A 15,332-nucleotide genomic window follows, 5' to 3' on the forward strand; every position below is an offset into this window, starting at 1 on the left:
AGCCCCTTGTTGGATGTTTTTGTATGTGTTTTGTACTGAGTGGCTGGATCCCATCTTGTTTTTTTATTTTGTATTGTGTTTTTATCTTGTTTTTGTTATATTGTGAGCCACCCACACTCAGCTGTGAGTCAGGGGCACCTAAATCAAGATCAATCAATCTTTCTTGTAAGCCACTTTTATATTGCCAAATATCTCAGGTGTACTTGGAATTGGTGCAATGGCCACCAAGTTCAATGATTGCAGCAGAGTTCTTTTCAGGTTTGAATGCCCATCTATTCTAAACCCTAATATTTTTCACAATGAAGACATTTTGAAGTCTTTCCAACTATATCCATTCCATGTATTTTGAGAAACTGTTTAGACATTGTTCCAAGAGCCATCAAATTGGCATAACTCCGAATCAGCCAATTGTACAGGGGCAAACAATTCAGATAATGAAAAGTCTGATAAAGCGACCTTGAAGGGCATAATGTAAACAGCTTTTAAAAGCATCTTTGCTTGAAGCTCTTCCTGAAGAAGACACACCAAAGAATTATTTCAGCTTCTTACCAAAAGCTTAACAAGCCAAAATTCTATCCAGGATCAAAAACTTAATACAGTCTTTATCTTGGCTACATATGGGTGTTGTCTCACTGAAAATTTTAATATATCCAGTTTGCCAGTGCAGACAAAGGAGAGATACAGTAGAATTTAACCTGAGAAGCTCACCTATTGACCAGACTGAGAAAATTTTGCTTGGAGTGGCTGATGACTAGTTCACCCAAGTTTTGACTTTTTAGCAGATGGAGGCAGGGTCAGAATACATCCTAAAGCTATTTTAGAATTAAGTGGACTGCAGCCTGGAGAATAATCTAGAATATTCTTGCCTGGAGTTATCATCATTCATGATCTGACAGTGGATGCTCCTGAAAAAATCCAAGATAACTATTGGGGAGACTGATGATACTACGGAGCCCAAGGCTACAATTCAGGCTGTTTATGACATCATGATCTAGCTCATGACTTCTTTAGACCAACCAGTAAAGGATAATTGTGAGATAATCTCAATAGATTGACTCACAGGATCTCTCCAACATCTGGAATATTACTTGATATTAAAAAGATATGGGATTCTGGTGGGGACATGGCGGACTGAACAGCTATGCCCGCAGGCTTAGTGGGGGAGCTGAAAATGCGGCAATTTTTTTTGGACTCAGGCAGGTTCTCCTGAAGCTCAGGAATGTTCTCTGGATAAAGGAAAATGCCAGGAATCACCCCATCTGTCCTCTGGATGGCTGCTTGCAGCCAGAAGATTGCAAACAGCATTTCACATTTGATTGGTAAGAGCTAGCAGGGAGGCTGGACGTCACCATTTTCCAAGCCGTGCTGTAGCCTTAAAGGGACACTAAGACCTGCCACCCCATTTCTAAATCACCAAATTTATATACATATTTTAAGTATGCGTACCCTAAGAGAGGCTTTCTACAGTGAGGGGAAGCTGGCTGTCTTGGTGCTTATTGTTATTTTTGGGATTACTTTTTAAAAAATTCTTTTTTTAAGTTTTGGACTTCATTTTCCTTCCAAATATTGAGGATTGAGAGTAAACAATTGTCTTCCTGTTATTATTTTTGTACTAAATTTGAAGATATTAGCATTTTCCTACACATTGAATTGGCTGATTTGAACTTTCAGCTTTCTGCTTCTACTTTCCCGTGGGAACTGTCTGCTTATCTCACTTTCACTTTGTGTAAAGATACTTCGGAACTTTTCCATATCTTTGACTTTTGCTGGTTAAGCTCCTAGGGGGTGCCATAATCTACTGCATGAGACGTGGAGGATCTTCAACATATTTTTTCTGACTTCCACCAAGATTTTAAACAGATTCTTTCTGACTCCTATCAAGTTTTTATGCAAGACATTCAGGACATCATGGAAAATATGAGGTCTAAAATGTGTCATCTTGTTGGGGATGTAGTGGATGAAACAGGAATTTAACAGTGATAGAAATGTTTCTTGTAAGAGTGAGATTGGGATTTCTATTGAGATGCTGGATGTAGATTGGATAGTCGAGTTGGAGAAATTTAAGGGAGAGATTGATCTGCAAGCAACAAGTGAAATTGATTTTCTGGTGGAATGCCATGAAAAAGAAGGTGTCATTATATATGGGAGGTTTTCTGAAGAAAAGTTTGAATTTTTGAGGGGGGCAGTTGGGCTGTTCGATTTTTCTAAGAAAAATGCTCTGTGCATATTGTGGGGATATGTAAATGCTCTGGTTTATTTTCAAGTGGGATAAGGGTTAAAGAATGTTTCACTGGCTTGCTTTTAGGGTGTGGCTGATGTTATTTGTTTTTAAGGATTTGGATTAATATTGTTAGGGTAAAAAGGTTTATTTGGATGGGTTGGGGTTTATTAAGATTAAGATTATTAAAATTATTGTACTATTAAGTATAATGGCAGACAATTTATGTGCCTTTTAGTTTGATTTTTATTATAATAGACAGAAGTGTATAGAATAGTAGTAGGAAGGGTGTAATTAAATAAGTGTTATCTTTTTTGGGGGGGAGTTGTTTAGGAGGTGTATATTTTTTTTCTTTATTTTAATGTAAGGGGAGGGAGTAACTGTACTTATTGATTTTTATAATGTGCCAAAGTGAAATGACTTATAGAAATAATGTGGTTTTGGTTTAATATAGAGTAAGAGATTGATTATGGAATTTTTTTTATATCCTTGCTGTTAAAAGTTGGAAGTCACATCCTTTTGTAATTTCTTTTTAAAAAATCTTGTTTTTTTCACATTTTTAAAGTTTCTTTCTTTCTTTCATAGCTTTTATCTTTGCTTGAAACTTTAAAAAATTCTTATTAAAAAAAGATATTAAAAAGATATGGTCCTGTCTTCCTGTGAATCATAGAGCATTTTGACCTTCTCATATAAGAAACAGGAGAATTTGAGGATGTGCAGCTAGTTTGTACACACTGGTTTTGTGTTGTACTTGTTGTAAGCTAATGTACCCACCAGGAATATGAGCATCAGGTCCAAATCCAAACCCTGGTTTGATTTGGAATGTATTATTGCTAAAGTGAAGTCAGTAGAAATGTTCAGAGCCTATAAAACTAGTACAGACCATCTGTGGAAGCTAGTGTTTGATTTGAAAAAGTCTTATACATCCCTGCTAAAGAAGAAAAAAGGCAGCTCAATTAGATAACTGCACCAAGCTAGCCCAAATGATCAGAATAAGAATTCTTTAGCATTTTGGCATCTGGTAGCTGATTCCTTTCCAAAATATTCTGCTGGCCAGCTAGTTTGATTCTTCCTGAAGTCTCTGTGTTACTCAGTGATGATTAAAGTGATTCAAATGTTCATGGTTTGTCCTTAGTTAACAGCCCAGAGTGGCCACCTGGGTCCCTTGCTAAGGTCCATAAGCTTCTCCTGAAAAAGTGAAGCAACTGAGGGACATGTCACCCCAGCTGAGCTCTTAAAGACAAATACTAATTAATGGGCCTCAGTACTGCCTCTCTATACATTTTTACTGAACCCTCTCTCCAGATCCCCAAGGACTGGTACAAGTCAGTAATAGTTCCAATCTTGAAGAAAGGAGTCAGGAATGATCCTGCACTTTCCCCCCACCCCCAATCTCCCTTTTAAAAATTGTCAGCAAATTGTGAGATTTATTCTTAAAAGCTGTCTATTATTGAAAGCTGACTGGCTGATTCAGGACATGGTCCTAGCTGAGGACTGTGAAGTGTATCTAACTCTTTATTATGTTTGGAATCTGGGCTATCTTCTCTTTGGCTTGCATGGGGCTATGCCTCCATAAATTCTGGTTCAAAATGTTTTTTGGTGGAGGACCTGTCGCATAGATATTGGATAGATATTAATCAACTTGGGGAAAATAGAATTCAGTTAGACTGGTTAAGATCAACTTATTTATTCAAGTTTGAGGGAAGTCTTGAGCCTCAAAAAGTGTCCTTGTCTCTGATCTTATGTTTGCCATATTTTATCTGATAAATCCTGAGAATGAATGACAACTGCACTTTTTGTTAAAATTGCCCTGGCTGATTAGAAGAGGTGAAAGTGCTACTCCTCCTGGCCAATGTCTATGCAATTGTTTTTCTCTTTCATGTTGTACTACACTTATTTTTTTGCATCTATGAACCTTGCAGATCTAATACCTATAAACAGTTGAAAAGCCATTCAATCTGTCTACCTAACTCATAATATTGTCAGAAAAATGCTTCCATTTCTTCAGATGCAAAATGAATAAGTAATAGTAGCAGTACCAATTTGACAGTGAAGGCACAAATTGAGATACCCACCCTCCCCCAGTGACTGTAGTTTTAAGGTAAGGTTCAGTAGTTGTCATCTGTCCCTTGCAGTTGGCCACCCTACAATACCTTCTCCAATCTGGGGTCATATATAGTAGATGTTGTGTTTCAGTTTCCTCTCAGTCTATGTAATTTGTGGAAATGAGAGGTGAAGATCAAGATATCTTCAGGACACCAGATTGGGAATGGTTGCTCTAGAACCAAACATACACTTTGAGAAACATTCCCTGATTTAATCTCTGTTCAGTGATGACCACATAAATCCTGCACAGACCCCATCTTCCATACGTGCGGGAGTTCCTTGGTGGATAAAGACCACTTGCTTAGCCATTTTGATATTAATAGGATCAAAATGAAAATATCTGGATTTTGAACAGAAGGATACTGATGAACTAGAGACACAGCGACAGTCTTTTGCAATGTAATTTATGTGGTGCATGAGCTATGTAAAGTATGTTTCAATCTTGATGTAGCTTAAGGCAATAAAAATGGCAGCAAGAGCATTACATCTGAATAAATAAGCATCAAATTTATTGAATCATGAATAATTTAAGACTGGTACAATCATTAGCTTTATTCTCCATGACACAGGACATGGGTGGGAGGGAAAGGAGAGGGATGGGGACCCAAAGGGTGGTAAGATCCAAAACAGGCCAGTTGCAAATTCCAATCCTAAATGGAAACATAAAATTAAATAGAGAGGGGGAAGGGATCATACTGTACACAAAATACTCAATTCCTAGTTTTCTCTTTTAAAAATGGCTAGAAAAAATTCATCAAAATGCAGCACTTGTAATCAATTATTTACATTTCTATGTTACAATGAAAAAAATGTACATCTTAGAGAACTTTTCTCATAAATGGTTCCACTGGAAACAACCAGATCAAAACAGCAACCTTCCATTTAATAGCCACATTTGTTTCTTTCATTTTCCTTAAAAAGGAATTGCCACATTTAGACAAAGCTCAGGACACAAAATAATAATAAAAAAAGTATTAACAGTACAGTATTTTAGGGTTGGAATTTTTTTTTTGAAAAATATACCAAAACAGGAGGCTAGCCAAACCCTCCCCATCTCTGCATCAGCTTAAAACCAAAATTGTATCTAACGTATGACATATGAGTTGCACAATTCTAGACAGTTGTGTAGCATAGAGAAAAGCAAGCTTCCAATGTCTAACTCAGTAAGAATGTTGCATAGTCTTGTACTAAAACAACAGGAAATCATGCCAGCTTTGTGTACTGGGATGGGGAGCTGGGGAGCGGGGGACAAAGCAGAAAACTGGAAGAAATCTGGATGAAGTATTTTGTCATTCTGAAAGGAAAAGGTACACCTCAACTGAGACAGTTAAAAAATGTGCGTAACAGGCAACCCTGCTTCCCGAAGTTTTAGAAGTTACAGTTTGTGATAACTAAAAAGAGCAAGATTCCATGTGAATCATTTCTCAGTAATCTAAGCAATTTCTATTAGAGATCAAGAAAAGTTCAAATTCTTTTCTATTTATGGCAACAGAACAGCTGGCAGCATTTGAGACTCAATTAAAGGCGTCAATAAACGAGACTCTGAGGCTGAGTCAACTCAGCTGCCAACCTGGGTCATAATTTAGATGTCATTTTTGTCAGCCTTACGATTCGAGGAACCATTTCTTGTGCCACTTGAGGTAGCCATACGTAGGCAAATCTTCAACGCAAGACCATTCCTCCAATCATTTTACTTCCCCTTTTTTTAAAGAGCTTCCCTTCCTTCGAAATATTCAGTTGAACTCTTGCCCCCAGAATATGCAGTCGAGAGCATTCATGCACAAGGAACTGGCTGGATCGTGATCAATATGCAACAATTTCTTATGAAAGACATTTTGCATATTTTAAATACATTTACAGGGAGTCATGTTGTCAAAGAATAAGTGTCCACACATTGCATCTCTATGGAAATCACTTTCAGCGGGAACTAGAAAAAGATACATAAGAACCAATTCTAAATATTTGTTTCAATAGAGTCAGATTTATACTTCACTCTCTTGGCCATCATACAAACGATGTAACTAGACTGTTTGCTTATTCCACAGGCCAGTTGCTATTTTGGATCAGATGGACAGACTTCCTGAGCATCTCTATATACAAAGTTGCCAATATTGGCAAATTGGTGCTCTCCAGGCGGATTACAGCTCCCATGTTGTGATGACTGGACATGCAGGCAAGCTCATTGAACTGTAATTGAAAACACCTGAGAGGCTTCACTTAGCCTTAGACGTGGATATCAAGGAACCTATTATATTACAATACCAGATTTGTCTGGAACAAATAGATGCAATCCCTCTTTTCCTAGCAGGTAAATAGCAGGAAAATGACACCCTGCATAGATTCACAGAACTTATATGTAATGTGTGACTGCTGCTTACTGAAAGCATGGCTGATCGCCACATCGATCTTGCTACGTCCCTTGCCAAATCTGATGGGGAAATGCTATTCTCTTCCACTACCCTTTTGGAAAGTACGCAGACCATCTTCCTCCAGCGGAGGACTTTTCCTTCCAAATCATTTCCATAGATGGCAATTTCTTTTCTAATGGAGAGTTTTTCTCTAGTGGAGAAAAAAAAAAAACCAAGATTGTGTACCGCTTTAGAATACATGGGGGTCTCATACTTGAATGTTCATTCTAGACTAATCAAATTCTACAAATCGAAACTGTTTGTATCAAGGAGAAGGGTAGGAAGAGAACGCTCCTGGAAATCATCTTCCTGCAATCCTGGCATATTTGATCAAGCATTGCATTGCATCTCATAGTTCCTGCTAAGAAAGCAGAAGGAACATGCTGAAGAGCTCGCTTTGCCTAATATAGTAGTCTGATCACTTTAGGATTATTTATTTATTTTCTATCCCCCCTTTATTGTTTTTATAAATAATTCAAGGTGGCGAACATACCACATACTCCTTCCTCCTCCTCCTCCTTTCCCCACAACAGCAACCCTGTGAGGTGAGTTGGGCTGAGAGGGAGTGACTGGCCCAAGGTCGCCCAGACGGCTTTCATGATGAATCTCTCTGGTCCATTTTCAGTAATCAGATTAGAATTATCATTAGACTTTTTTTTCTACTTTGTTAAGGAAAAAACACTCAAGAATTTGCACTTGATTCAACAGTTAATGCCCATTGTTACTTTTGTTACACTAAGAACAACATATATAATGCTACCAAGGTCACAAAAAGCTCAAAGGACAATGGGTTGAGTTCACTAAAAGCAGAAAATCATGAGGTATAAGAACAGCTACCCATTCAGTAAGTTTGCCATGGTAGTGCAACCTTGTGTCTGTTGCATATTAATCCTATAAACACTCCTTTAAAAATTGTAGCAAATATTCTACCTGCATATTTTAAAACAGAACAAAACATTTTCTTTTAGTCATGATGCCATTCAGCGCCACAAAAAAGGTTTGCTTTTGTCTCGATTGGATAAACAACATCCAATGAAATGTTGCTTAAAAGTTGATGTAGAGATCTTAAAAAGCTGTTTCCCTCTTCCTGTATCTCTTCCTCGATTTTTGTTATGTTTAGAAACAAGGGGTATCAGATATCTTATTACAAACGATACCCACAGAAACTCACATCAGCGTACTTCAAGAGATGACTTCTATAGCCCTGTTTTGTTTAGTTCTTTAAAAAATCACAATCTACAACACTAATGGAATTAAAATACAACTGTAGAAAGTCGGTAAGGCATCACTTTTAAAAAATCAGCACCCAAAGATAGCTGAAAAGGCTTGCATGTGTTCACGTGTGCGTGTGTGTTGTTGAGAACCTCAGTTCTAGTTTGACGTATAGCCTGAGACAGCTGACATAATATCAGCTATTGTTTTCAAATGACACCAGTTGGTGTCCAAATCTTTGCGAATCTTCTCATTTCCCAGCAGAAGCACCAAGCTGTTTTTCACACTCGCCGCCCCACCCCATTAGCTTTTCTTCTGTGCATTCAGAGATGAGAAGGATAAAGAGGTCCACAGAGTCATGTTCTCTTCTTGGTTATTGGTTTAAAACCAAAACCAAAAAAGCTTTATAGAAATAACTTTCCTTTACTTATGACTTGGTTAAGTAAAATGGAGTAAAAATCTACCATTTTTTTTTTTTAAAAAGAGGAAGTTTATTATGATGATTCACTAATGTCCAGCCCCAATTTTTGTCTGGGATGGTTGAAGATAGCTATTTATCCATATATTCACATGCAATGACTCTGACAAGAAGATATTTATCCGTATCTTCATACGAGGTGATTCTTGAGGAATCCTAATGCTTTGCCCTAAGGAATTAGCAAAGCAATCCTGTCTTTTCAGAGAGCTTTGAAGTTTGAACCTAAGGCACCATTTTCAGCCTTGCTGAGTGCTTGAATGAGAGGAGCCTTCTTGGGCAGCTTTTTTCCCCATTTTATAGAATCTGTCTGACTGAAACCACCACAAGGAAATAAATCCACCCCAGTTCCTGAGCTGGAGGAGATTAACAGCCAAAGTGAGGCTGCAACTGGGAACTTGGAGGGCTTTGAATGCAAAGGATCTGCAGCCCCTTTTGGTGTGTTCCCTGCTCCACCTCCAGCACAATGCAGGCTATCCTTTCTAATAACAGATTCCTACACAGGCCTTAGAGAATTCGCGGGGCAAGGAGCTTGGATTTTCTTTTTCCTCTCAGAAGGGGAAAACCAAAGTGGTCCTGGGTGACCACTTATAAAAACCTAAGATTGTATTCTTAGAAAAGCACAATACCAAATTTAATAGGCACCGCACCTTTCATTCAAGTATTCTCTTTATATGCAGGGCATGCCTCCTAGATGCATTCTCCAAGTTACCATTTCTCCCTGGCTCCATGCTAATGCCTCCACATTCAGTGCAATCTCTGACAAAGGACGTCCAGAGATCATTTCTGACTGCCATTTCAACATAAAGATGTTAGGGAGACAGGACCAACAGGGCTTAGCATGCTAGGTGGTAGCTATTAGATGTGCTCCTCATTTACCCTTTGTGCAGAAAGAACGTGTCTGCACAGGACAAGTAAAAACAGATACCATTTCCAAATATTAAAACAACTGAATACCATTAACCCCAAGAGACTTTACACTGCTCAATAAAATGGAAGCTTCTCATGTCTCACAGCAAGCCATTTAGAAGAATGGAACTTTAGAGACAGATCGCTATATGACATGAGGTCAAGGGGACAAGAGAGTAAGGAACTGTACTATACAGTGGAAGAACGGAATAATCTTTTCAATCCAGACAATTGTCTTTTCCAAGCTTTGCTGAATATTTGATATAATTATGGAATGATCCCAAAACCTGAATGAATAGTTTGAGGAAATGACACCCACATGTTATATACTTGAGGCTGGTATCCACAGAATGGTTATGAAGCCAGGGACAGACAGACTGGAGCTTTGTCTTCACTTTTTATAAAGCACATCTTCTGGTTGCAGAGAAAAGCCGATATCCAGGCTTAAGAAGAAACTCGTCTCTTCAGCAGTGAGAATTCTGAAGCAAGCATGAAAAGAAATTCCAGCAGCTTGTTTTGGTTTCTCTTATATATGTTGTTCCCATACTTTGGATCATGGCTAAAATACTCCATGATTTTTGCTTTAATTAACACTGGCAGCTTCAGAGGCGATTTTAAGATGATGTGCAACTGCTGAGCTCAGGGGATTGAGCCCAATGCTTGGTTCTAGTGAAATAATAAAAACAAGAGACCAGGGTCTCAAACTGGAGACCTCTTTTTTGCATGTATATGTGAATATTTTAAACTTTCCTGTTTCTCACCTCTTTGCCTTTTATGGAATGTTATTACCAAGGCAAGCAATTATTACAGCACCAGAATTATTTGAGGTTAGACTGAAAAAAAATGACTTGGAAAAATCAGCCATTAGTGAGTTTGTACAGAAGCAGCGTAGCTGCGATCCACTCCCTTTTTGGATATGATGCAGCACAATGCTTCTTGGGTACGTAACTTGGGTGAATGTTTTTTTTTCCGTTTATTGCTTCCAACTCACTCTCCCCAGAGATTATGATGACTAATGGAGTACATCTTAATGTGAATTAAACACAACTCTCTTGCACTTCAGATTTCCCCCTGCTTTCCTCCCCTGCACCCATGTAATGAAATCTACTCCAGAAGTCCCTTTAAATACCGGAGAAGATTTAGGGCTTTGTGGCAGGGAATCAGACATAATGGGAATCCACTCCACAAGCAGATGCTGTTTGGTCAAGGGACAGACACAACTAGATAAAGCACCATTGTTTTTATGAAAATAATGTGTTCGGTGTTGTAGGCATGTAAGCTCACAGCAATGTAAACTACAAAACAAAACAAAAACAAAATAGTGCAGTTCTTAGTAAGGAAAACGAAACACAAGATATAAAACATCAGCTGGGTTGCCTGCACCCATCTTTGACACTGAATGGGGGAGGCAGAGAGGGTGGAAGAGACTGTATTGTTCTTGCAGCTCTAATACTGAGATGTCCTTCTGGACCAAGGATCAATTCTCTCCATGGCTTGGTGATTCATTTTTCTAAGGGAGGCAAAGGATGGACCACTGGAAGCAACCATTTCTAGTTCTGATTCATAATGTTGACTCCAGGGATGAGTCAAGGATATCATCATGATGGCTATTGCTGTTGGAGTCACTGTCATAACTCTGTGGACTTGAATAATTAGCTGCCTCCTGCAACCTCATCAGCATGTTCATCTGGTGAAATACAGAAAGGACAAAAAATGTTACTTGATCATCATGGTCATTTGTCTCTCCTGGGTAACTGAAGCAGACATGGAGTTCATGAACTGTCTTTGCAAGTAGCAATTTGGGCTGGTGTCAGAGCATACCAGGTCTATCAAAAGCCTTCACTATTGGCTCTGCCCATATGACTCAGCCTTTAAAGCAGCGTTCCTCAAATTGGTAGGACCTCAACTGCCATACTACTCAACTAGCACAGGCAAGGTATGATACATTACGGATTAAAACATATTGTGTGTGAATGCTGTGAAGAAATAGTTTCCCCAGTACTGTTATAGAAGGTAAAGGGACATGTCTGTATGATTTAGTGGGATCATCTACATTTCAGGAAAATCCAATGACTGATTTTTTTGCCATCATGGACTGTGTTGCTCTACCCACATGACAAACAAAATAGACTTAACAACTAATTCCTTCCTAGGTTACATTGACTTGCACCATAATAGTGGGGATAACACTGAAGTAAGACTGTATGAAAGAAATCAGCACACATTGGAAATCCTGGCTACTACTGTTTGAATAAACAATGAAAATCCAGTATTGTGTCAATCTTACACTGGAGGATCCACATCTTTTAATTCCATGATGACTTTTCTACTTGTCACACAATGTAATCACTATAGAAGAAACACCCTGTAGGGCTTCAAACAATTCAGCAGTTTCATGGGAAGCCATAGAAAAGCAATTTTTACAATGGTGTTGGGTAATAACATAAAACAGCACAACATATATGGACTGAGAGAAGCAGACATAAGTCATTGCCTTGTTCTAGAGTTAATAAAGCAATGTTTTGTAGCAAATATTCCTTCCTATAAATTTTCAGTGGCAGCTGCTTTATGTAACCTCCCTGTCCTCAGTTCCAGTCAATACATTTAATATAACAAACATATGCAATTGTCAAGCCCTAGAGTCTGGATGAGCATTTTGGAAGGATTCAGTTATTAAAAATTTGATAAGTGCTTGTAGTAAAACATGCCTAAGATCAATATAAAACACAGTACATAGATCCCCACAGTAAATTCATTACCATCCAGCATAATTCTAGACTCCCAGCATAAATCACAAAACACTACTAGGCCTATTCTGAGTTTACCTTTAGGACATTTCACAGATTAATTTGGAGAAATAGCCTTCACAGTGTTTAACACTCTGTTATCCAATGTAACTTATATGAACAGTATTGCACTGAGAATCTCACCAGAGGATCTCCCTCAGCATCACTCGGTGGAACCTGTTTGCTGGTTGAACCTTCCCGTGGCATAGAATAACCATCAAATCCAACATCTTCTGGCCGCAGTTGCAGCAAAGGAGGCCACTCATGATGTTGTGGGGTAGCTGCCCATGGATAAGTGTCCATCACCCATTTGGCAGGGTCCTCCCATGGTGTTCTTCTACCATACAACTGCAAGCAACAGCATGAACCCATTCTTAATCAAAGGGCTTGATACTAAACTTGTTTTTAGTCATATAATGTATTCTATAGCAATGCTCTCGTGTTTTAGCACAAGATCAACTCATGCGAGGAATCTCCCAATCTGGAAAAATACCACAAACAAAAGCAACCAGAGGTTCTTCACCCTTGCATTCTCCACCTTTAATCATAAAGGGTACATTGTATTTTGAAAGATAAAGACTGAAACAGCTAATTTTACATGCAAAATGGGCTGTGAACTCAAAGTGGTTCAAATTTGAAATTATCTGTGACACTCCTAGTTAGGATATCTGATCTAGTGCTAGTTCTCAAAGAGTTTTCAGTAAACTTCTAGAGAACCAGCTGAGTTGTAATTAAAATAGCAATCTGGTGGCATATTCCTTTCTTATATAATTATGGACATAAAATTTACCATAATCTGGTACTCTTCAGTAACAACCATTGAACATGCTGACTGGAATTACAATAGTTGTAGTCCAACGCAATCAAATCAGATCTAGGAAATGCTAAATACTTAAAAATTAAAGCAGACCCTGCCCATAACATTTAATCCAATGCTGTGTGTATGATAATGGAAACTTGAACAAACTTCCTAAGAGAAAAATAAAGCAGTGGTCTCCTTCTAACCAGAAGGTCTGCCATGAACAGAAAAGTAGCATGACAATGTGGGGGGGGGGGGAAACAGACTAGAGAGTTGTTATTGGGTTTTTAAAAATCTAAAGTACTGTTCTTTTTTATTTTTTTTGAACAGAACAATCTATATTTTTGAAACTGTCTTCATTCAAAAGAAAAAGGGAGGAAGGAATGCTATATACATACTTTATACCTTCAGCTCCTTACTGAAAGCTGGTATATAAATCTAACAAATGAATGAATGAATGAATGAATGAATGAATGAATGAATGAATGAATGAATGAATGAATACCTACTACATACATACAGCTTGGGGGAAAATGCATTCCTTTGAGACTGAACAACCAGTTGGCACTTTAGATCCAAGTCACAGATGATGATAAAACACACATTCCAGAAAGAAAAATAATACTTTGCTAAAAAAAATACATTTGACCAATGATGCCAATGATATAAATTATTCCCCAATATGTAGGGAGAAAGATTTTCCTCTCCTACCCATATTCTTAATAAAATGTACATTCTAACCTGACAGGCTTTGTGAGCAAATCTGCCCACTAGATGTCACCATATCACCTGAAAGCAAGGATACTTTATAAATCAGAGAAAGCCACCAATAAATCACAAATCTTTTGTAAGATGCTTCTTGGGTGTCCAGCAATTAGTACAGGAGAGTGGGTGGAAGAAAATATAAAGACAGCCTCCCCCAACTTGATGCCTTCTAGATGTGCTGAACTTCGGGTCCCATCACCTCCAGAAAATGAGGCCAGTGGCCCAGCTTTGCTGATTGAGCACCATATGAGCTGTAGTGCAACCCAGCTGGACAACAACAGCTAACAGCTGAGCTAAGGTAGACAACTTTGCTGAACTGGCTCTTCCTCTCCCCCCACTTTTAAAATTCCTTTGTAATGTCCATTGTACATTTTAAGCCAGCTTTAATATTGATCTAAGTTGTTCTGGAAAATTTTTGGCTGAAGAGCAATGTAAATAAAATGTTTTAAGTCAAAAAGGTTCTTTATTCCAAAGGCAAAGGCTGAACCTGGTAAGTCAAGACATACAACATTTAAATCCAATTTTTATGCCTCTGTAACAGGACTGTACAAAGCTTCAAAGGGGCCATTTCCCTCAGGCAAGGCACCTGGAAAGCTCGCCTTTGAAGCTGTTTCCTGAAGCAATGTAGCCCATCCACCCTCCCAATTCTAAAGCAAAGCAAAAAGGCCTTGTTGCTTGGCTTCCCCTCACTTCAGAACTAACCAATAACTGGAAGAAGCTTCTACTCATGCAGATGAAGCTTGGAGAGGATGCAAAGTGTCCTACAAGGACAGTGGCTCAAAGTGCTGCCTTCTCCATCTTTACCCAGTAATATTTATCTTAAATTTATCCTCCTTCATCCTGCTCTGGATGTTGCCAGAAGCACATTTGAACCATAGGTGACCATTCTTGTTACAAATAGCAATGAAAGGAGTGGCAGATTGTGGGACAGCAGCAATCTGGGGCATCTCTAATTCATTCTCAGGTATAAGGAATGTGCAGAAGGAACTTCTGGTGCTGCTCTTCCTAATCCAATGCCTAATGTAATTGGGACTACAACTCCCTGAATTCTAGGATCTTCAACACGACTGGAGCACACCAGCTGAGATAGATTGTTTTGGTGGATTGCTCTAGAGTTGAAGGAAGACTGAGGAGACACATGGTCAAGTTTAGTCTCACCTTAAGAAACTCACTGGGTGATTTTGAGCAAATCCTCTCTTGGCCCAGCCTACTCACAAGGTTGTTATGTGTGGGGAGAAAATGACTGAAGGTATTTCTGTATTGAGGCTATTTCACATATTGATCAGAAGTAAAATTGGTCTTATACAGCAAAAACTCAATAGCTAATCTTAGCTCCCTGTAAGGTGAATGTATGTGCTGGCAGACAAATGTTTGATAGTCACAGTTTACATTGTTTGGTGTGCAGTTAAAACTTCTTCAATGAATCTCTAAAAATGGAATATGCAAAGAGATCCTAAGACTTGTTGAATGATGGAACATTAATATACTCAGAGTCAGGTGGACAAATATTGTGTATATCAAAGCTGTAGCTATGTTACATTTGTAACAGATGTGCATGCAAATATTTAAAGTCAAACTCAAGCACTCACAGACTTTTACGGCTTAGTAATAGTGGGCAAATAGTGCTTAGAAATAGAAAGGCATTATTTCCCAC

At 38.5% G+C, this 15,332-nt stretch overlaps 1 protein-coding gene across 4 annotated transcripts in view; it reads right to left on the reverse strand.

The window, feature by feature from the left end:
• Positions 1-4,810: 4,810 nt before the first annotated feature.
• The window catches only part of NAV2 (neuron navigator 2), a 307,499-nt gene continuing 296,977 nt past the window's right edge, over positions 4,811-15,332 (reverse strand). For all 4 annotated transcript variants that reach the window (XM_063289573.1, XM_063289572.1, XM_063289571.1 and 1 more), the window contains 2 exons: positions 12,259-12,462; positions 4,811-11,015 (listed from right to left, as the gene is read on the reverse strand). In XM_063289573.1, the coding sequence (XP_063145643.1) occupies positions 10,890-11,015; positions 12,259-12,462 (330 nt within the window). In that variant the 3' untranslated portion in view covers positions 4,811-10,889. The remainder of the gene's footprint in view (positions 11,016-12,258; positions 12,463-15,332) is intronic.

The sequence above is a fragment of the Candoia aspera genome, chromosome 1 (assembly GCF_035149785.1).
Source record: "Candoia aspera isolate rCanAsp1 chromosome 1, rCanAsp1.hap2, whole genome shotgun sequence".
NCBI classification, from domain to species: domain Eukaryota; kingdom Metazoa; phylum Chordata; class Lepidosauria; order Squamata; family Boidae; genus Candoia; species Candoia aspera.